This window comes from Sinohyriopsis cumingii, chromosome 7, assembly GCF_028554795.1.
Source record: "Sinohyriopsis cumingii isolate HCF-2022 chromosome 7, ASM2855479v2, whole genome shotgun sequence".
Taxonomy (NCBI): domain Eukaryota; kingdom Metazoa; phylum Mollusca; class Bivalvia; order Unionida; family Unionidae; genus Sinohyriopsis; species Sinohyriopsis cumingii.
In genome coordinates this window covers 119,473,430-119,497,975 of record NC_142967.1, presented here as the reverse complement: position 1 = coordinate 119,497,975, position 24,546 = coordinate 119,473,430, and the positions used below count along the sequence as shown (strand labels likewise).

General features: G+C 41.1%; 1 protein-coding gene across 2 annotated transcripts in view; it reads left to right on the top strand.

Annotated features, from left to right (window-relative positions):
* Nucleotides 1–24,546, top strand: part of LOC149796016 (uncharacterized) — a 95,096-nt gene that overhangs the window by 56,146 nt on the left and 14,404 nt on the right. For both annotated transcript variants that reach the window (XM_089965931.1, XM_089965932.1), the window contains exons 17-22: nt 53–153; nt 786–871; nt 2,258–2,428; nt 3,091–3,241; nt 3,548–3,601; nt 4,418–4,576. In XM_089965931.1, coding sequence (XP_089822057.1) covers nt 53–153; nt 786–871; nt 2,258–2,428; nt 3,091–3,241; nt 3,548–3,601; nt 4,418–4,576 — 722 coding nt within the window. The remainder of the gene's footprint in view (nt 1–52; nt 154–785; nt 872–2,257; nt 2,429–3,090; nt 3,242–3,547; nt 3,602–4,417; nt 4,577–24,546) is intronic.

Genomic DNA, 24,546 nt, shown 5'->3' with positions numbered 1-24,546 from the left:
GCAATGATCAAGACAAATTTGCAAAGATCAAACATCTTCCTTTTTCTAATAGTTGTTTCAAGAAGAACACTAAAACTGTTGCCATACAGACTGAAGATGACGTGAGCATCACTGAAGAAGCAGACACCACGGGTCGACTGGATATCGAAGGAGGTCCGCATATACATAAAGCCCTTTGCTCTAACAAAGAATATATATATATATATATATATATATATATATATATATATATATATATATATATATATATATATATATATATATATATATATATATATATATACATACATACATATATATATACGAAGGGTACAACAAAATTGAATTATGATAACAGCGCTGTGTGCTGTTGAGTATGTTATAAAAGAAATATATATGGGTACCTTGCATTCTCGTCTCATACAATTCAGATATATGTAAATGATTTTATTCATAATAATAATTATTCACATCAGTATGTTCACGAAATTATTTTTTAATTTTTCTTAATATTGAGTAGATCGGAATTTTCTTTTAGAAGGATGAACAGCGTTATTCACATGTTAGTATGGTAAATGATATACGTTTTTAAAGTGTAATCAAAAAGGATTTTTTTTTCCATTTTTGTTTTGGCTGACAGTGCCTTCACACGCTATTGCTTTATTAATGTCGATCATATGAAGGATGAACTCTTTCTTAACGCAAAATATAGACTGAACATTTGGAATATTTATGTTTTACTTTCGAGCATGTATCGTGCGGATTGTAATTTAATAAAGTTTGATACATCTTGTTATTAATTCAAGCATCAATTGCCTCAGCACCTGACACTTTTGTGAGGGACAACGAAGCCGTCAAGGTAGAGGAGTGGCTACCGGCGGGAGAAATACGGGTAATATTGTATTCAAGAAGACCAATTTTCTGAACACATAAATATTTATTCTTTAAAATTCCACTGTAACTAAAAATATACAGCAGAAAGAGTTCGTCATTAACAATATTAATAACTTTATTTTATACACAATGAATGGTCAGTTTGCTGTATTTCACTAGTATCTAAATACATAAAAACACTCAAATTCTAAATGTTGTGCTGTTTTGTTGTTTTTAAAAATTAACTTCATTGGATATGGATCGCTGCTTTTCTTCTGGATGAAATGAATTTATTTTTATCTCCTACTTATGGGACTTGCATTTAATTGTGCCACATTTGATAGTGAATAGAATCAATTAACAGTTCATAGCAATTTTGCATTCTAGCGTTACTTTGATATAGTTATAATTAAATAATCACCTATACGGTTTTCCTCTAAAACGCATCCAAACTATGTATAATATTTGTTCAGAAAATATCGATTGTACATTTATAACCTCACTGATATGACTGGAATTATGTGTATTTCGTTTCTAAGCAAAATACATACACAGAAACTGACTAAAGGTAGACAAAGCAATGAATAAATATAAATGAAAATACTAGTCTTTTGTTCTTTCAATTGAAATTTGTTTTTAGAATAATAACTTGAGCAGCATTAATAATTTTTCCCGAATGTATATTTGTCCTGAACTTCCTGGTTTGCGATTCGGTTGATATGACAAATCGCCAGGTTGATAATGCTTTACAGGAAAGGATTCGGCTGAATAATAGCTGTGTTCAACTTTATTTTTCATCCTTACTACTCTTTGCCACTTATTATCCAATATTATCTGCCAATAATCCGATTATGTTGCATGTGGGCTAATGTCGCCACAGACGTTAATCTATAAGTGCCGAAAATAAAACTAACTTCTTGCTGATCACTACTTGCTGGATGTTATTGATGTTTCCTGCATTCATTTCATAAACAAACTTATAACCGAGTTACACCACTTATTGGCCAAGAAGAAAAAAGTGAATTTCGTCCTAAACTCGCAATGAGGAACTTTAAAAAACGCAACGCTTTAGTGATTTAATATCGATATGAAAGTCAAAAATGAAGACTATCTCTATTAACACAATGAATATATTCCTTTACTTTACTGTGTTTTCCAAGTCTGTTATTCCTCAGACATAAGAGTATTTTCAGTTGATAGAACTGCATTATATTTAAAGGGGATAGCTAACCAAGAATTTATTAATCTTTTCTAAGAACCTTTGCGATGGTGCTTGCAAAGTATTAAAATAACAGGGAGTAAAAGAATCAGTTGATTTCAATTCGTTTAAATGTTTTATCATGTTTCACACCTAACTGGGCAACATAATTAAATTACGATCTTTTTTTATAAAAAAAAAAAACAGGACAACTATTTACACCTGTTTCAAAGGAACGGCTTTGATACCACCATGTTTATCAGCGGGATGACGGAGAAGGAGTTGATAAACATTGGGGTGAAAAGAAAAGGACATCTGAAGTTCCTCCTAGAACAGATCCGAAATTTACCGATCTTTGATATCGAGGCCTGTGTACCGGTAATTCTCGGGTTATTGTTTGACTAGAAAGTCTTCCAAACATGAAAGATAAAAGAATAACCAGTATTCAGTGTGAAGGTGTATCATTCTACATCCTGTGCCAAAAAGTGGTTAAAATATCCCTTTAAAAACCATTTACTCAGAAGATTGTGTTTTTGTTGTCTTTTGTGCAGGTATACATACTGTGAATTCGGCTTTAAGGTCTCTAATTGTTATAATACTGTGATAAACTTTAGTTAACATCATTTTATCGTTTAGGATGAAGTGGTATTTATTTTCACGGACAAAACCATTCGGCAGTAGATATGATTTTCTCTGTCTTGATTTCTCGCGTAATATATACACTTCTATTTGATACAAAATTTTATTCAATTACGTCAATGAGAATACATCTTTTTATAGTAAATCTTGGACGATGTCTTGTACTGTTTGTTTAGATGTCAGTGCTTCTCTAAAAAATATCTAATTTTTAAAAACATTTAACTAAACTTGTATATTAACTAGATTAATGGTTATATGTGGTAGACAATGCATGCATTATCATATACTTGCACATAAAATACAAGTAAATAATTTAAATCTTGTGATGATACCTAGTTTGGAATTTCGGAACCATGATTGGAATGGAAACATTAAAATGCATGAAACCTTTTATTTCCTAGAAAAGAGTCGACGTATGGTTAGAAAGAATAGGTTTGGGGGAATACAAGGCAGCATTCAAAGCTAATCAAATTGAGGTGGAGAGAGACATGGAAATCCTGAAATCGTTCAACAGAAATGACATTGGGAAAGAACTGGGTATCCACAAGGCAGGTGGGTGTCAGCAAGAAGGAAATATTAGCATGAGGTTAAGTCTAATTCATTATACTAGCAAATGTTTCTAACTTAAGATCAGATAATGTTGAGGACTTAATGAAATATTTGTTGATCCAAATGTATATTCTATGAAAGAATGAGCGCGTTAACTACTGATCTACAAATATGTCCTTACATTACAATGAACTACTCCAATCGTGTATTCTATGTATTATTGGGAAGATGTTAATTTGCACTATTGTACACAGCATGTGTTTCAGTGTACACGTCTATGAATCCAAGCTATCATGTTCATAATTACAGGCCACATAAAGAGATTGCTGTACGCGATAGGAAAACTCCGCCACCCGACTGAAGGTAACAGTTCTTTCACCTTAATATTTTATGGCAATGCCATATAACAAATTTCATCAAATGAAATTAAAAGGGTTAAAAACACAAATAAAATACAGAACAACTTCTATCTGTATATATCTTTGCAGCGATTTGTAAGTTGTGTGTTCTCATATCAACCAAACACGTTTCCACTTTAAATGGCTCTTTGATGAAACAGGTCTTACAATTTATAGTATTTATAAATTCTCTACAGTACTTCATATTTATTTATTTGTTTATTTTTATTCTTTTATATTAAAATTGCCGTCATATTCTCAAAGCAAAATATCTGCGAGCCTATCAAATGTATTTTTGTGTTTGTTTTAAGCTTTATGTGACGAGCAACTTGTTCTATGTGCTCATCTCTCAATATTTTTTTTTAAACACCAGGTAATCAATGAGCAATCATCGCCCTAACTAACGGTAAACAAATGCCTGGATACAAATTTATGTAAGGACATTTCCCTCTGCTATTTTGAATCGACTATAAATGGGCCGGCCACAAACACTGACCCACCTCAGATATTTCTGAAAACCACCAACATGTTGGTCTGTGCATCTCTTTTGTTTGAGAACAATGACAGATTGCAACGCGGTTTGAGTACAATGACAGATGGCAAAGCGATTGGAGTTGTGTCGTTTATTCGCGCACTGATCGGTCAAGCCCATTAGCGTCAGTGGCAGTCTGTGGCTGTTTCAATGGCCTACGGCCAAAAATAAGGTTAAAAGCATCGGCCTTTGATAAGTAGCGGTAACATGTTATGCTTTTGTCATTATATATTGCAATTCTTATGTTAGGGGAGAGACGACAGTTGGAAGTGAAGCGGAAGCTTAGTGTGATAACCGAACATAACCTGAAGGATATTAACATTGAAGAGTACGACTTTTGGGACCGCCTCTGTAAAGTCTCTTTGCTACCAGGAATTAAAGCATTTGGACTGGAAGAGGATCTTAAAGGTATTAAATTTAAAATTTGGGTTGGAATATTTTTTGTAGTCAGCATCGATCGATCGATCGATCGAGAGAGAGAATGACATTTGTACAATTGTTTGTGGGGGCCTTACCTTCACACAATAAAAAATAAATCACTCTAACAATTTTAATTCAATCTTTTTCAAATATGCTAACTACTTTAACACTGTTTGTAAGCTAACACAAGTGGAACTATTGAATTAATGTTAATTAGCACACTAATTTAACTATTTCATTAATAGTGTTAATTGGCACACTAATCGAACCCATACTATATAGCATAGTGGAATTTAAATTAGTATCACTGTCTTCCTCTCATTAGAAATCGCACAAAGAAATTCTAACTTCATCTCTGTCAACGCCTATTTATAGCACAGCTGCTGATATAGCTCTACAAACACTAAAATATGCGTCCCGCAGAAAACAAGAAACATTAGCCTCTTAATTACGTGACAACAATCAACAACAAAAAATAGTATGTGTTCTCCTTGTGTGTTTCACGTCTAATTGCGGGTGTTAAAGCGCGGAATCATCTAGAAATTTGCAAATTATTGTTACGCAATTTCGGAAGTTCAAACGGTGTAAGCGTTGTATTTAAAACTGAGAAGCGTGCTGATCAAATTGTGCTCGTGAAGAAACATTTTCTGCATAAATTGAACACATCGGTACCCTAATGACGATTATTTCCTTCAAGGGAAGCCAGGTGTCCGAGTAGTCTCGGGCGCTGACCTTTACATACCACTGACATCTCACCTCTGTGTGTGTTCGAGTCTCGGGCTCGGCCAACGTGGGTAAGTGAGAGAGTTTGCCAAGATAATTCGAGAGGTTGAAGTAATGTAGTGACATTCAAGTTAACTAAACATAAGAAATCATGTAGACAGTCGTACCCATTCACCGTAAAACGACTAGTGATGAATCCTGTCCCTGTGGGCATTCAGGTGCACCCAACTGCAGAGACGGATGCCCCCGGGTATTGAAATTGATAAAGACTGTAAGATATTAATGTATTCCAAAGTATGTGAAAAATCATGACAACCTGCGGTGGCAGCAATCAAGATATGTATATTTCAATGCGCTTTAACCATATTTAATGAATATCATAGTTATACAAAATTAATGTTCCTTATTGTGATTTTAAATGTATCATCGCACCACAGACAGAAAACTGTCAGAGAGCTATGAAACAACCAGCGATATCCTGACAACAAAAACAGCTAAACACACCCGATCTGGATTTGGCGTGTACTTAATATATACGTGTTTACAAACCGGATGTGTGCAGCTGTAATGATTGAATTCAGCTATTTTAAAACTGGTTGAGTAGGATTAAGAAAACTATCCCCCTCCAAAAAAAAAGTCCAAAAAAAACAATAACAACAACTAGTGAATGTAGATTTGAGGCAAGAAAAAACGACGCTATTCAAGTGACAAACATTTTAATTCAACCAGACTTTGCCGTATTTATGGCACAAACTATCTAAAGACAAAGTTCGAGATAGTGAAACACACGTACTCACATGCTTGATCACGATCACGTTACTGGAATAACCGAGTGGTTGTCTCTAAGGACTATAATTTGAATGACAAATGTCCAAACACATACTGCTGGTTACGACAGGTAGATATTTACCAAGACGCGTACAAAGTGATCGAGATTAAGACAACATTATTACCGAATAACAACCAAAGAAACATATTTTTTTAGCGAGGACAACATAGTTGATAAAATTGTGCAAAAATGGAAAGAAACAAATGCATTAATAAAGGGTAGATTTATAGCTGGATTTAGATTCATGGAACACAGTTGGTGAAAACTTAAAGTGACTACGAGCTTAGAGACACTGATACATTTCAGAGATATGACATTGTTGTAGAGAAACGTTTTTGATACTAAGGCCTGTGTTAACGCACAAGAGAAGGTTTACACCAGAGGTACAATGAAATTTAGATATATGAAGAAAGACAATTATCCTGCAAGTATATCGACATCACGAAACATATCCATTAGGAAAAGCATATTGTTACTCTTTGCTTTATCATTCAAACATATCCAGTGGCGATTACCAGTTATGTACATCATGTCATATCCATTGACGATTACCAGTATGTACATTATGTTATATCCAGGGACAATTACAAGTTATGTACAATAGGTATTATCCAGGGACGATTACAAGTATTGACATGATGTCCTATCCAGGGAGGATTACTAGGATATACATGATGTCATATCAAGGGATGATTACCAGTATGTACATGTCATATCCAGGGGAGATTACCAGTATGTACATACTGTCATATCCAGGAACGATTACAAGTACTGACATGATGTCATATTCAGGGACGACTACCAGTGTGTACAAGATGTCATATATAGGGACAATTACTAGTATGTACATACTGTCATATCCAGGAACGATTACAAGTATTGACATGATGTCATATTCAGGGACGATTACCAGTATGTACAAAACGTCATATCTAGGGAAGATTGCCAGTATGCACATTATGTAATATCCAGGGACGATTACCAGTATGTATAGGATGCCAAATCCAGAGACGATTACCAGTATGTATATGATGTCAAATGCAGGGACGATTACCACTATGTACAAGATGTCATATCTAGGGAAGATAACCAGTATACACATTATGTCATATCCACGGACGATTACCAGTATGTACATGATGCAATGGAACAGTTAAACCTTTTAACATTCGATGACTTTCACGATTACTCTGTAAAGAAGTGAACTATTTTTTTGTGATTTTTTGTGAATATTTCTACGAATGCAAGTAGTGAATGGAGACGATTTGGCGACAATGGGAATTAGAGTTAAAAACACCCCTGGGACCATATAGCAACAATGGGAAATTTAACATTACGAAAACCCCTGGGACTATATAGCGACATGGGAAATTAACATGGGAAATATATTTTGGGACTGTTGAGCGACAAGGGGAAATTAACATGGGAAATATATTTTGGGACTGTTGAACGACAAGGGAAAATGGAACAGGGTCGGGACCCTATTTTAATACGGTCCCGACCTGATGGGTCTATGGAAATGGAACAGGGGAGAGGGATATAAAACACACACACACACAATAAAAAATGGGGTAGGCAATTGAAAGTGTATCTCTTTTCGAGAAATTGGAGTGGCCCTGAAAAGGGCCTTTGGGTTTATGTTAATATGCCCTTAACATAAAGGGCATCTGCGACATCTTCTTCGTCTTAGGCTTCGTCTAATGGTAGGTCCATAGATTAGCACTCTTTTGAGGCATCCTTGCCTCTCCACGCAAATCCTACGTATCCATAGGTTCGTGTCGGTCCTATGGACAACTGTCCACTCGGATCGGACATAAATGGGTATGTCCGTCCTGAACATCATCGTTGACACAAGCGTAGAAGATTGCACATCGGTCCACATCTTGTGGCGCCGAGTAACAGGTGAAGGTATGCTGTGAACTGCACTTATTTATAGGGAGAGAAAGGATTGAAACGGACTGAGTTCGTTGACCAATCCAAACACGAGTTACAAAATTCAGTCAGCCCACATCCAATCCGAAGACAGCAGTCTGTGAGGTCACGTAGTCTATATAGGTTCCCTATCGCCTGTGCACAGTCAATCCATGCGACAGTTTTTCAACACGACGGAAACTCAGAAAACGATCAATTGGGGTGCACCGACGGTGGAGACTACTCAAGGGAACCCGGACTTACTTTCAGAAGAGGTGAATTGGGATTATGTGGATTTTCTTACCTCGCAAGAATTTGTTCCAGAACCTTCGTCACCTTCATTACCACACGTGGAGAATTTTAGACAGAGACAGAAAGAAGAATTGGAGAAATTTACACAGCAACAAAAGGAAGCAGAACAAGCGTTTCTCCTACAGCAACAGCAGCAAGAAGAAGAGGTAAGAAAAAAAAAACAACATGAAGAAGCATCAGCAAAGAAACAAGAGGGTGAAAGTCAAACGGTCACGGTACTGTTAGACAATTTAGCGGAGTTAAGAAGTCTGAAACAAATGTATCAGACTTCTTTATCACGACCGAAGAGAATACGACCTTCCCGAGCTAAACACGTCAACCCTGTGACTAAGCCTACCGTACCACCCTTAGTGATTTCAACCAAATCATCATCATTATCAACAGTACGCAGTCCAGAAGTAGGCCTCGGCCGTGGCAAAGGCTTAAGGCAGTTAAAGTTGATTGCTTAAACTCACCCCTACACCAAAAAAGGCCCTTTTCAGGGCCACCCACGTCTCTCGAAAAGAGATAGACTTTCAATTGCCAATAACTAAAAAACAAACAAAAAAAAAACAAAAAAAAAAAACCATTTTGCCCAATAGTACATGTCTGTGTATGAGTGTGCGTGAGTGTATGTTCTTATTTTAAAATCAAAACCCAAAGACACTTGCGTTTTATAGTCTTTCTATTCTGGTACAAATTTTACAATTTCAGTTCATAATTCACAACATAACAAAGTTAAAAAGTTCATACACTTCTTCTGTCTCATTTTTCACTCTCTCTATTTTCTTAATTTCTACACCGTTACAGTCTTTTTCTCCTCTTCTTCCTCACTTTCTTCCCTTCTTCTTTTCTTCTCCTGTTTCTTTTTCTTCACCTATCTGCTTTCTTCCTCTTCTTCTTCCTCTTCTTCTTTCTCTGAAGAATCCCTCTCTTCTTCTGACTCCTCTTGTTTCTTTTTTGGGCAATCTGGCGACCAATGTCCTTTTACTTGACAATGCTAACAGGTATCTTGACTTTTGTCTTTTCTAACCCCTTTTTTTCTTTTTTGACGGTCTGGACACTCTGAAGACCAATGTTCTTTCTTCTGACAGATATAGCAAGTATCTTCACTTTTATCTCGAAAGGAAGGAGAGTAGTCAGACGACTGGTCCGAAGAAAATTTTCTAATGACCCCTCGCAAAGCTCTGATGAAACGTTCGATCTGGGTAGTCTCTTCCATCGTTCTACTCGGTTTGAGAGTGAAATGAATAGTGAAAGGACAAGACACATACCCTTTATATACGCTGGTCTGTCATGACTATAAAGTAGCCCATGGTGTTTAAACTTTAGTCATTTGAAGTTTTTCACTCAAGATGAAACAATCCAATTCATTTGAGAAGAAAGAAGAAGAAGAAAGTAAGAGGCAGAAATGTGATCTATCGCCTCGTACCAGATCTGAAGTCTTGGTACAAATTCATGCCAGTGATTTTGAAGAGGACATGAGTGAACCAGAATCCGAACCCTCTAAACAAAGTTCACCACCCTTACTTAACCCTGAAAAATACTTATCCATTCGAGAGACAGAAAAGCGCTCCTCTAGAAAATTTAGAACCACGGCTTACAAATACACGGTGAAGTTTAAAGATTTCAAGACCGACGTAACCTTAGAGAAAGCAGAAGGGTTCATCACCGGGGTGTGGGATTCTTTGCTTACCACACTCAAGCGACAATGTCAACCCAAAGAATACGATCGCTTGAGACTTTCCATACAACACGACGTTTTGAAATCCCCTGTTTGGATCGAGTTTAGCACCCCTGCAGAATTGACTGCTTCCAAAGTCATGGACAAGATTCAACACGTGCAACAATCCAATGACCAGTTTGACATCACCGATGGAAAAGCCACACTCGACATGATCCACGTCTCTCCTCCTCAAGGGACCGGACAACGTAATAAGGTGTTATTGGTGAACGACCTTCGCAGCACCAAAACAAGCCTCGTCCAAATTCACAATTCTCAAGACCAGATGTGTTTAGCCCGAGCCATCGTGGTGGGACTAACCTATGCCAACAAGAACGACACGGTAGAATGGAAAAGAGCCTGGAAAACTATTCAAAAATCGGACCGAGCCAAACAACGAAGTGAAGCAGAACTCCTGTAACGACAAGCCGGCCTGTCCAAAGACACACCCTGTGGCATTCCTGAAATGCAAAAATTGCAAGATGCCCTAGCCCCACGCTACACCTTGAAAGTGTACCCTCAAGAAGTGCGCGGGTCTCTGTTGTTTCGAGGGACAGACTTTAAGGACGGAAAATACATTCACCTCTATCATCACGATGAACATTTCGATACCATTACCAGTATCACCGGATTCCTAGAATACGGTTATTACTGTGAGATATGTGTCTATGTTTATAATAATCGAGAGAATACGGTTATTACTGTGAGAAATGTGACTATGGTTATAATAATCGAGAGCAACACAAACACTGTGGATCGAAATGTTCAGGATGTTTGGCCTCTCCACCCTGTTTGAGCGAAGGACAAGAACTAGCGCATTGTCCTGCTTGTCTGCGCTACGTGTGGACAAGGCATACATACCAGTAGTGCCAAGGCACACGTATGTTCAGGGAAAAAAAATGTCACATTTGTCACCAAATCGTGGACTTGGAACATCAATGCTACGTGCAAAAATACCAAACCCAACCAGAGAAAGAGGACGGTCACAAGAAGAAAGGCAATTTCATCTTTTTCGATTTCGAATGCATGCAAGAGACCGGCATTCACATTCTTAATTTCTGCGTGGCTCATCGAACGTGCGAGAAGTGCATTCAAGAACCTATCTTTAGTCATTGCCCTCACTGCAGTAAGATTCCCGGAGGGCGTGAAAAAATCTTTCGAGGGCCGAACACGCATGCCGATTTCGCTCGATGGGTCTTAGACCCCTCGAGCAGGACGTGGAGCCAAGAGGACATCGAACGTTACGGAGATTACCATCGTCATGCCACGGTGATGGCTCACAATTTCTCCGGATACGATGGACAGTTTCTTCTCAGATACTATACGGACCATGGCACCCAACGTCCTAAAGTCACTTTGAACGAAGCCAAAATCATTTTCATGCAAGTGGGGCAAGTGCAGTTTAAAGATTCGATGAGCTACTTAGCCATGCCTTTGAGTCGAATGCCTAAAACGTTTGGAATGACAGAAATGGCTAAAGGGTACTTTCCACACTTTTTCAATACGGAAGCCAATCAACACGCCGTTCTACTCCATTTGCCTGAGGCTCACTATTACGACCCTGACAACATGCGTACCGAACAACGAGAAGCTTTCTACGCTTGGTACCAGGCTCACGCCTCCGACCCTTTCGACTTTCAGAAAGAAATGCAAAAGTATTGTCGTTCCGACGTCGACATTTTACGGCGTTGCTGTGGAAAATTTCGAGAACTGTTCATGGAACACGGAGGGGTCGATCCTTTGAAAGAAGCTTGCACCATTGCCAAATCAGTTTTTACAACGAACCATGGAAGACTTGTACCAGGCCACTTGTCAGCGACGTCTAAAGTTAGAACAGGAAGGATACCAAGTGGTGGAACTGTGGGAACACGAATACGATCACCATTTGAAAACCGATCCTGAGTTTAAACGTCTCATGGAAAGTTACTAGTTCATGTTCCCGCTGAACCAGAGGGATAGTTTGTACGGAGGAAGGACCAATGCCACCTGTTTGCTGTACCAAGCCAACGAAGAGAAAGGAGAAGAAATCAAATACTTGGACGTGTGTTCGCTGTATCCCTACGTGTGCAAATATTGTCGTTTTCTTGCAGGGCACCCACAAATGTTCACGGAACACATCAATCTGAAAAACATTCGACAATAGGAAGGTGTGATCAAGTGTAAAGTTTTGCCTCCCACGGACTTGTACCATCCCGTCTTACCTCACCATTGCCAAGGCAAACTGATGTTTCCTTTGTGCCGTACTTGTGCCGAAACGTGCAACCAAGGCCAGACTTGTCAGTACACCCAGGAAGAAGGGGCCTTGACGGGGACGTGGGTCAGCGTGGAATTGTTCAAAGCTCTGGACATGGGATATTAACTGTTAGAAGTGTACGAAATTTGTCACTTTCCCAAGACACAACAATACCACAAGGGTGACCCCACTCAGAAAGGCATTTTCGCAGACTACGTGGATGCCTTTTTGAAACTAAAGCAAGAAGCCAGTGGCTATCCTTCCTGGTGTCACACTCCCGAAGATCAAAAGACATTCAAAGAGAAATACCGGGCACAAGAAGGCATCTCTTTAGACCACATCGAGAAAAACGAAGGCAGGCGATCGTTTGCCAAAGTGATGTTAAATTGCTTGTGGGGCACAATGGCACAACGACCGTGTTTACCCAAGACGGAATATTTGACAGAACCTTCCCGCTACTTTCAGATGATTCACGACAAAACCAAATTCATGAAACACGTGGACGTCGTTCGCGAGGATTTGATCTTAGTCACTTACGAAGAAGATCTGGACTTTGCACAAGACGACCCCTTTGGAAATGTCATCATTGCGGCTTACGTGACAGCTCATGCTCGCTTAAAATTGTACGAAGCTTTAGAACCAGTCTTTTTGCCTGACTATTGTGATTGTGCCCGTCGATTGGACACGTTTAAAAAATGGCCTATGGATAGGAAAGGATTACCTACTTCGAATGTTTTAGCTAGAACAGGATTTGTCTACTTGGGACCTGAGTCAGGATTGGGATACGAAGTACAGTGTTTCAGTTGTGGCCTGAAATTACGAATGGATCTATGTATCTATAAAGATTCAGCTATTCTGGAAGATACTCGTTGGTCACCGTACTGGCCTTACCTTTCTATGGCCTTTCCACCCATTACACTACGGTACAATTATGACGGCACCTTAGAGACGGTACCTTCCAAAACAAGACATAAAAAAGGAACGATTTACAAGCTTGAGACTGCATTGCGTCTAGTATGAAAAGAGGCTATGCTCAAGATCGATAGTTCATTGTGACCACCAAGACCAAGCGAACAAGATGAATATTTTTAGAGAAACACAAACAAGTTCAGACAGGCACAATTCAAGTCTGGGGCTTCTGAAGTAGAATGCGATTGTAAGCCTTGCGATGGGAACGATGCTGTACGCTGTGACCTTAGCGATGCCGTAAAGCATCATGGGAACTTTGTTTTCACTACCCCTATCATGGAAAGTGATCCTGTGCGTGTCAATCCTGCCTGATGCGAAAGCGATGCCGCTCGTCCTCTTGGACACTTTACTGGGTTTCGTTTTAAAGGTGGATGTCAACCTTCACGTTTACCCCCCTACGGATGTCATCCAGCCCTGAGCAAACTCCTGTCCATGTCACCCAACCCTCATCGAAATGAACCTGTGAAAGAAGAATATTCGTTCCCTGTGCGTTTGTCCGAATACTGCGACTTTGAAAATCGTCTTCAATCGTTCAAAGGAAAATGGCCTAAGTATCTGGGAGGACCGACCCCCGAAGAATTAGCCAGAGCCGGATTGTTCTACTTGGGCGAAGGGGATAAAGTCAGGTGCTTCAGTTGTGGTGTGTCACTTCACCACTGGAACCACAAGATTTGGCCTACCTAGAACATGCTCGATGGTCACCGAATAGTCATTACTTACCCTTAGTGGGACCGAGCCATTGAAGTAACTTACCATGTCGTTGACGAAGAAGAAACCAGATTGGCTAGGAGTCAAATGTTGGACATCACCGAGACCAGTATTTAAACTATATTTCAAAAATGATATTGAATCATTACCTAAAGAACTGCAAGAGAAGATTTACAAGGAAGTTTGGCAGGGGTTTGCCAGAGTGAAATCTCAATGTTTAACTGTAGAACTTTTGTGTCGAGAAATTCACAAGAGGAAAGTGAAAAAAATTAATCAATGTGTTAGATTTCTCTGGGTCAAGTGTGCATTCATCCTATTATATCACTCTAGACCGTTTACACCAAAAGAGTTCAGTGAGATTCTTGGACGTTACCCTTAATGGCAGTGGTCAGAAATTACTCACTATGTGGAATACTTTTGCTCTAGGAGAAGATTGTGAATTGTACGGACTGACCTATTCATGGATACTTTACAAGAGAACATTCGTGCTTTGCCTGTGGAGTTGAGAGAAAGGATTTACCGAAAGCTGGTCAAAATACAAGTCAAACGTAAAGAACAATTGCATCAGTTACGTCACCGGTGTTTGAACCACTGGTACCTGAATGGTATAAAAGAACTGATTCGTCACAAATTGTTTCAGTGGTCAGACCTTGTTCAACACTTAGTAAATGAACGAAATGTTCATCATTTTGGTTACTTCGAGATTCTCCTAGAGCAACGCATTGAGAAAGACAAATTAAACGATTACCAACATATTTTACGTGGAATCTGCTTAGCGGAAGAGGAAACATCGAAGCAAACTCTGAAGTGTAGGTTACAGTATGAAAGATTTAGATGCCCATCTGGAGAACGAAGATGTCTAGTTAGAAATTACCTTTATTGCTTCCGAAACAAAGAGACTATAAAATCAGGAATCCATGCCTATGCTTATGTCACATGTGATTGAACAAATTCCGTGGAAGGAACTCAATGACCATATTCAAACCGTGGATCATTACCATCAATTATTACAAGAACTGTATCCATTCAATTTGGGTCGACAAGTGGTGTGTGTCTTAGTGACTTGTTTTCTGGGATTTCGTTTACCAGCCGATTCCTTGTGGACTCTTTACGATCAGTACTAACCACCAAATGGCCTTAAATGGTCACGAAAGACTCCTTTTGCTCAAAGCCTTGCGTTTTCATCTGGATACTTCTCGACCTCTACGGGAAAAATGATTCGTTAACTTTTAGCTACCCAAGACGTGTATGACGATGTGTGTGTAGCTTGTGACTTACACCCCCATTGGACAGATGTCCGTGCCTGGAAAGAATGGGATTTTGAGGCTTGGACCCAAGAAGTGGCCCAGTATGCACGAGAGTTGTTCAAGGAAAAAAGTCACTTTTCAACCAGTGTTAGTGACGGTGATAGAAGAACCCGTCACCCAGGACAGGACTGTCGTGAACATGCCTGAAAGACCCTTTCGGGAGGACACTTGTGTGACCTTAACCCCTACAGACCTGGTCAGAACTTTACCCAAAACATGTTGTACAGACACTTGTTTCTATTCCACGTTGATAATTTCCATGTGCCTTTTATCGTTGTACTTCAGCCTTTGGCTTTTATGCATTTTTGTCTTTCGCATTCATGTTTTAAAAATTCCTGAAAAAAGTATATAAACTCTTGTCTTGTTTGTTTTCGTGTCACAAGTGACATTCCTAACACTATGTATACTTCTGCTGTCTCTGCTCCCTCTTCCTCTACTGTCAAAGTCATCGACGAACACTTAGATCGTGCCAGTTGGGAGGCTTTGTATCTTCGCCATCCTTTTAACATGCTCATTGCTGGACCTAGCGGTTCAGGCAAAACCGAATTCGTCAAACGTTTGATCGAACATAAACATAATTTGATCGATCGTCCACTCCAACGCATCGTGTGGTGTTACAAAGAGTGGCAATCGGCGTACAGCCTCTTGCGAGAAAGTCAAGGCGATTCCATCGTGTTTGTGGAAGGCATTCCTAAAGAAGACGATGGCATCGTCTCTGACTCCCGTCAACCCATTTGGTCATTTCCGACGACATGTTAGGAGAAGACGAAGAAGAAATTAAACTGTGGTTTATGCGCAAAGGGCATCATCGTAATGCCAGTGTCGTTTACATCAATCAAAATTTGTTTCAACAAAGTAAAGCCCATCACACCATCAGTCTCAATGCGCGTTACGTGGTCTTGTTTAAAAGCCCTCGAGATAAATCGGAAGTGCAAATCTTAGCCAAAGAGTTAGGAACGCCTTGGCTGACTCAGGCGTACGACGATGCCACCCAAACTCCACACGCCTATTTACTCGTCGAATTGAAACCTACGACCACCGAGGATTTGCGATTTCGTACCCACTTGTTTCACCAATGATGCCAAGACGGGGGCCTGTCCTGTACACGTCTCCGTCTTCGACTTAATTTCACTTCACAAAAAAATCTATAAAAACCTTAGACACTTATCGTCTGTCTCACACAGTTTGAACATGACGTCCCTTCAGTCGCATCTTCCCGTTAAATTGATTCGTGCCTTGTATGGCATCAGTCGAGAAAAAAATCCACAAACACGAGCTCGTGTCTTAGAAGCTAGTCTCAAAGAAGTCTTACGATGGTTCACGGTGACAGCACGTCAATTACTCCAAGGGATCATTCACATTCCTCATCAAACCAAGCGCTTTTTTGATCGAAACAAAGTCGCTTTGACCCAACTGGCCGATCCCCGCATCGACACTCAAACCAAAAAACGAATCATTTTGAAACCTGGAGGGAGCGGTACTCTAGGAGGGGTCATCATTCGCTCTCTCTTAACATGGGATCCTAATGCTCCCAAAGTTCTCTCCAAGAAAAAAGTCAAACGAAGCTCCAAGAAGAAAAGGAGCCACGGTGCCAAGACCAAGTCCCCAAGGAGACCGGTGTATCCAAGAACTTCTCCAGTGGGTGGACCCTAATCTTACCAGACACCAACCCGGAAAAAGAAAAGCCCTCAGAAAAAGAAACATTGAAAAAGTCCCTAGAAAAAGAAAAGTCCACAGAAGAAAACTAGTCGCAAGAGAGGCACTTCGGCCAGGACGCAACCTTACACTCGCAACCCACGACCTGCCACGTCGGTGACCGCGGCTCTGGTAGCCTCAGGTTCATTCACTTCTCCGTTGATGACACCAAGAACTGAAAAGTACTTGGAGACGTTGATCACACCAAGAACTTCTCCGTTGATAACCCCAAGAACTTCCACAGTGGCAGGGCCCTCCAATTTAGCGGCAGTGACCGCTGCTCACAAAGTACCTTCTCCCAAAATCAAAGTCCAAGAGAGATCGGGCATGTTACAAAGTTTACTGGACTTGTCCAAGGAATAACTGGCTCGATTTGGTCCGTTGCGTACCCCTGCACGACATGTCATGCCTATCCTGAAGTTGATACGACGTAAAGACAATCAGTGGCGACGCGTTCCAGTATTAAAAGGTCTGTGACTAAGTAGGGATATCAGTGTTTTTGGTGCTGAAGACTCAAAGATGTCACCATCCAGAAAACATCCCTCTTCTAAAACCCAAGGAAAGAAAAGGAAAGGACTACCTCCTCGTTTAGTCAAACATGGGGACATGTTATCTCTCCTATCCAAAGCTTCTCCACCCCTACGAAAAAAACTCATTCAATCAGACTCCAAAGAGGTCATCGATACCGTGCGCGAATGTTGTTTGAACGTGTTGAAAGGCACGATCCATTTGTCCAAACATCAGAAAAAATGCTTAGGCAAACATCGTCACGTTCTTCGCCAAATGGTTCAAAAGAAGATGTTGGTCCAACGTGGAGGAATTTTACCCCTCTTGCTAAGTCTATTGCTGAAAGGAGTCTTGGGAACCATGTTGGGAGGACTGGTGGGAGCAAGATTAAAAGGCCCTCTGAAGTCCCAAGATCTCAGAATCGACCCTTGACATCCCATGGAAGGACTAAAACTAGCTTTAGTGCCTTACAAACGATGGATGGAATACCATCGTTGGCAGGAACAACGCACCCCACATTTACCTCCCAATCCCCATTTGAGCGAAATGTCCCAGTTACAACACGAATTTCAGTCCTTGATGGATCGCCAAGATTTGTCCAAAACAGAAAAATCGCAAAAGTACGGTCAACTCTTGCAACGACTGCAACTCTTTCACCAGAAATCTTTAGACGAAACAGCTCTACGCACTCTGAAAGATTTTAAGACCTTGATGAAAAGTCCAGCACCATCATCATTACCACCACCACCACCACCACCACTACTACCATCCCCAGGGTTCACCAGAGATGCTACCCCACGAAGACCTGAGGAAGAAGAGATACGAGAAGTGTTTCAAACACCGTCAACAGCTCCCATTTCAAGTAAGATTGCAGCATCCTTGTTGACCCCGTCCCCCACACCCCAACGAGAAGAAATGAAAGCTTGGGTTAAAAAGATGATGTCCACTCCTCCTTCGACAGATGTGAAAAAGAAAGAAGGGAAACCAGAAGTGAAAAAAGAAAAGAAGACCAAAGCCATTCCATTGCCACCTGTACCACCACTACCTTCGACTTCTACTCCCGTAGCCCATCGGACACGTAAATCCGTTTCCAAACCACCCTTTCGTCCCACCCAAAGTAGCATCCTCGAAGAGTGGGTGCCTTATTAACACAAAAACAAAAAAATGGAAAAAGTGTTAGCCAGCATTTATTACGATCCCTCCCATCCTGCAGGTTACGCAGGAGTTCAAAAATTGTATCGTGCTGCCAAAAGGCAACTGAAAAGTCTCCGTGTACCTCAAGTGCAACGATGGTTACAAGAACAAGCTACTTACACTTTACACAAACCCATTGAACGCAAGTTTTCCAGAAGTCGCACCCGAGTGGAAGGCATCGATCATCAACGGCCAGCCGATTTAGCCGATGTCTCTCATTTGGCCAGCTACAATCGTGGCTACAAATATTTGTTTTGTGTCATCGACGTCTTTTCCAAATTTGCCTGGGTCGTGCCCTTGACTTCCAAATCGAGCAGCGAGTTAGTGCGAGCCCTGCAACGGGTGTTGAAACAAAGTGGTCGTCACCCTCTTCGATGGCAAACGGACAAAGGTACCGAATTTCTGAACCAAGCTCTCCAAAAAGAATTAAAGAAACGTGACATTCATTTTTTTTACCACCGAGAATCCTGAAACCAAAGCCAGCATCGTGGAACATTTTCAACGCACTTTGAAAGAACGCATGTGGAAATATTTTACGCATCACCACACTCTGAAGTACATCGACATCTTACCGCACCTGGTGCAAGCGTACAACCAATCTTACCATCGAATCATTGGACGTGCCCCGCAAGAAGTGACCCCCGAGAACGAAGTGCTAGTGTTTGAGCGCCTGTTTGGTACGTCCCCGACGAGGGCTGTCCCCATGAAAAGTGGTGTGTTGGCCGTTGGAGATTGGGTGCGCATTGGCAAAACCAAACGCACTTTCGACAAAGGATACTTACCTAACTGGACGACCGAATTGTTTCGTGTCACTGGACGATTGCATGGCCGTCATCCTGCCGTCTATACATTGGAAGACATGAACGGAGAAGTACTCAAAGGAACGTTTTATTTTCCCGAGTTACAACGTGTTACCAAAAAAGAAGACGACGTGTACGACATCGAAAGCATTCTCGAACGCAGAACCCGTAAAGTGGGCAAACGACGTGTCAAAGAAGTCAAAGTACGTTGGAAAGGATATCCACCCAGTTTTGATTCTTGAATCGACGCTTCGCAAGTCAGCGACTATAAAAAGAAGTGACCATTATGTACTTTCACACAGACGCAGCTACGGCGGCCATTCCTTCACCCAGTTCTTCTCTGCAAGATTTACAGAAACAACCCTTGTGGGTGTGGTGTGGAGAACGTGTGTCTAAAACGCAAATCGTCTTCTTCTGCCAAATCTTCGTGGTGTATTGTGTCATCGGGGCAGCCATTGCCAATTTGAGTTTGCAACAAGGAGACAAACAATTGTGGACCATTTTATTGAGCAGTTGCATCGGTTACCTGCTTCCCAATCCCTCCCTCAAATTCATCTCAAACGGGAACAACGGGAACCTTGTGTCCAGTGCCAGTGTCAGTCACCACTCCAACATCAACAACCCCATTTTGGGCGGAGATACGCCTCTGACGTCCAGTAAACCCTCGGACAGCCACATAACTCTGGAATTATGAGTCACCAAAACCAATTTTACTTAATCTTACCAAGTGACAGTTCCATGGAGGTGTTTCCCAAGAACACGTTGTGCTGTTACACGGCCAAATTACTTCAGGCCATCCCATTAGATCAAGAAGCCCATTGGGAAGTGGCTTTGGTGGAAATCATTCACCTGACCCAAGTCCTCAATGTCCTTCCCAATCAAATCATTTACGGTGGAAGTTCATGACAAGCAAATGCAACAGTACTTGGATACCCATGTCAAATATGATAAGAAAACCCCTGCCACAAAAAATCAAAAGTGGACCACCTATCACTTGTTCATTCCCCCAGTCTATTATTTTAGTTGTCAACATTTGGTGAGCACCATAGCCTCCAGGTTTAATGTCGTGTTTCTGAAAGCTTTGGATAGTGTCAAAAAAAGTGTCACCCTGGAATGCCATAAAAGAGCTCGTCGCTTCCTGATGAAATTTCCTGAGGGGGGTAAAATCATGTCTTTTTTATTTTGTCCTGAATTGTTTGCCATGTTGGGCGGGGACATGGAACTGAGGAAGAAAGTAGAACAACAAAAAGTCGAATTACCAGTCATTTCCGACAACGATACTTTCACCAAGAATTTTCGTGCCCCCGGTAGAACTGAACCAAGGACTGAATTTGATCTTTGTGTACTCGGATGTGGTGGAGAACAACGTGGTGGGACACACCTCCGTACCGTTACTGCGTGTCATTCCTTTCAAAGTGGATTCTGCCACGTTCGCTGACGAGGAAGGTGGAAACACTTATCACGTTCACCGCGAATTTGTACATCCTCACTATTTGCCTGTCAGTAAGTCTTATTTGGACATGGTCAACATTGCTATGAAAGGAGATCTGGGACAAAATATTCCATTCACCAAAGGGAAAGTCACGGTGAAACTCCATTTTCGAAAACGGTTCTCTCACGACTCGTAAGTCATGTATCCAGTGTACCGAGGGGTTGCTCGACAGCGACGACGCGGTTTAGGAGATATGTTAAAATGGGCTCTTCGTTCGGTGGCTCCGGTGTTGAAACCGATGGTGACACGCGGATTGCACGCCTTGAAAGATGCGGCATTGTCACAAGGCAAAGAATTTTTCCAAAATGTCATCATGGACAAACAAAACCCCAAAGAAGCTTTCTTGATGGTAGGCAAAAATGTCTTGCTGCAAACGGGAAAAGACCTTTTGGGACGACGAGAAACACCTATAAATGCCCTGCACGCTACCGAGTCAGGCATTCCTACTTCCCTGACGCCACAGCAAGGACAAGGCAGAAAGAGACGACGACGAAAACAGCCTTTAACCAGACTTCACACTTCTAAAGCTAGAAAGGCAAAGAAAAGAAGAACCGTCCGAGACTTAGACGTTTTCGATTATTGATAAAGAGAAAAATGATGCACCGAGAGTCTTGCGCTTGTTCCAAGTCGGAACTGGATCTGTTTGCCATGCCACCCACCATGATGACCATGCAAGAATCCCAGTGGGTGGAATTTCACCCCCTCTCCTCTTTGACAGCCTCAGCCCCCATCGAGTTTGAAATCAAAGGACAGCCCGAAGATTATATCGATCTGAATAGCAGTTACATGTACCTGAAAGTCAAAGTTGTCGATGATGACAATACGACCCTACATGGTGATGAGGTAATAGCTCCCGTCAACAATTTCATGCATTCCTTGTTCAGCTCAGTGGACGTATACTTGAATAACAAACTAGTCAGTAGCAGCATGGATACTTACCCTTATCGAGCGTACCTGGAAAATATCTTGACGTACGGAACAGATGCCAAGAACACTCATCTCAGTGCCTGTGTGGTATGGGAAGCTGACGATGCAGACCAGTTTGAAGAATTCGAAATTAATACAACCAAAGAACACAATGCGGGATTTATAGAACGAAGAGACAGAATCATGGGAGCCAACAAAACTTTAGAACTGGTGGATCGTTTGTAATTGGACATGTGGGTGCAAGGAAAGTATTTGCTGAACGGGGTGAATGTCCGCCTGAGACTGAATCGTAGCAGTACCGCTTTCGATTTGATAGGTACTACTGCTTGCAAAACTGTCATTGAGGAAGCCAGGCTCTACGTACGACGCGTGGAAGTGTTACCTAAATAGGGAAAAGACATCAGTCAAACGTTGAGCAGAACGACCGCCAAGTATCCCATCCGACGCGTGGAAGTGAAAACCTTCACCATTCCCAAAGGGCAACAATCCAATCCATGATCGAAGATCATCTGTTCCAAGGACAATTACCCAAACGTTTGATCGTTGGTATCGTCGAGAATTCAGCCTTCAACGGGGACTTCGTAAAAATCCTTTCTACTTTCGACACTTTGGCGTGTCCAAGATCGAAGTCAGTCGCGACGGAAAGACCTTGTGTACACGACCCTTCGATCCTGACTTTGACAAGAAGAATTACTTGAGATCGTACTTGTCCCTGTACGAAGCCACCGGTCACTTAGGAACCAACACCAGTCACGGCATTACGTACGACGATTATGCAGGAGGCTACGCTTTGTTGGCTTATGATTTCACTCCAGACCAAGGCAGCGACGAGGGACATTTCCACCCTATAAAATCGGGTCAGATTCGTGTGGAAATTCAGTTTGCAAACCGAACCCCTGATGAAACGGTGAACGTCATTCTGTATGCAGAATTTGATAATACGATAGAAATCAACAGTTTGAGAGAAGTCATTCTAGATTATTAGAAGTTATGGAAGACTGTTATCCCTCTTTACTTAGTGGAGAAACTTTGGAGATGAAATGTGCGGAGACCGTGGAAGAGGAATCCCAAGACAAAGACGAAGAAGTTGTCATGATGAAGTCGAGATGGCCAGAACAAGAAGCCCATTTTGTCTCCTGTTTTGCCAAACACTTGGTCGAAAAAATTACGGAATTGATCAAGAAAAATTGCTATGGATGTCAAAACTACCATCCGAGTCAAATTCAACACGATAAATGACTAATGCTGAGTCAAGAAGAAAAATTGGACGAGTATCTGGACGAAGCTTGGAGTCTCATCTCGGAAGAAGTCGTGTTGCACCAGTGGTATAAAAACTTGCGTGAACATTCTTGTCCACGATTGACCACTCAAGAGATCCATCGTATCGAAGCTCTCCTGAATCAGAGTGGGGAGACGAAGCGAAGAAACGGTTATTTGTCAGACATTTTCAAGCAAAATGTCAGGATCGAATTGATGACATATTATTACCTGTGAAAAGGAAGAAGAAAAAACCACACAAAAGATGGATACCTGGGAACTTTATTACCTTTTGAACCACAGTTCGTACACTGCTTCTTGGAATCCTGTCGTATGTGCTAAAGATGAACTCCCTCATCGCAAACCTCAAGACCATCAAGCTTATGTGATCAACACGGACGACAGTCATCTCCCAGGAACCCACTGGGTAGCCGTCTACTTTCCTCAAGAAGGATGTGTGGAATATTTCGATTCGTATGGATTGCCTCCTTTGGAAGACGATATCATTGACTTTATGAGAAGAAATGCCCAGACCACCCGATTCAATAATGTGAAATTACAAGGCACAGATTCCTTGGTGTGTGGACAATATTGTGTGTATTTTCTGCATCATCGCAGTCTGTGCTATTCCTTAGAACATTTAGTGAATCGGTTTGATCCTCGTTCTTCTTCCAGAAACGATGTGAAAGTAGATAAATGGTTCGTGACCATTATGCTTATCTTTTGTCTCAAGCTAGGAAACGTAGTGTCCATCAATGGCCTAATGACTTCCAACAGTGGAAATCACAATTTCATTCACAACGTTGTCAGCCCTGTCCAAAATAATGTGTGAGTTGAAAAAATTGTTTGGTATTTGAAAAAAAATGTTTGATGTTAAATTGTTAGATTATTATTAAAAATGTTATTGTTGTTTGTTAGTGTTAAGTGATTTTGAATAAAAAATGTTGTGTTTTGAAAAAAATGCCTTAGTGGTTTGTTTGGCTATAAGAATCTTGATTCATGCTCTTTGACTTCTTACTATCTCTCTCATGAAACTCATTGAACGTTCCGGCTGGGAAAACGTGTGGGGAGGTTTTCCTTCACGTCCGCGCTTTGACTTTAACAACCGGGGTAGTTTCCAGTCTAACCATCCATTGTCGACTCATCCTCCTACGAAGAAGTGCTCCAAACTAGCTAAGCTAAATGAAGCCTACGTGAATTTGCATAGGGTCATACACAGTCTGATACCGAAGCCTGAAGAGATAAAGAATGTAAGAATGTTAAAAGTCACTGAAGACCTGATAGAAGAGCTCTTCGGAGAAGAAGTGAACAGGGAGAAAGAAGAATGGACAGAGAAGTACAGACTTCAGAGACAGCAGCAACAACAACAGCAAAAGCAGCAGCAGCAGCAAC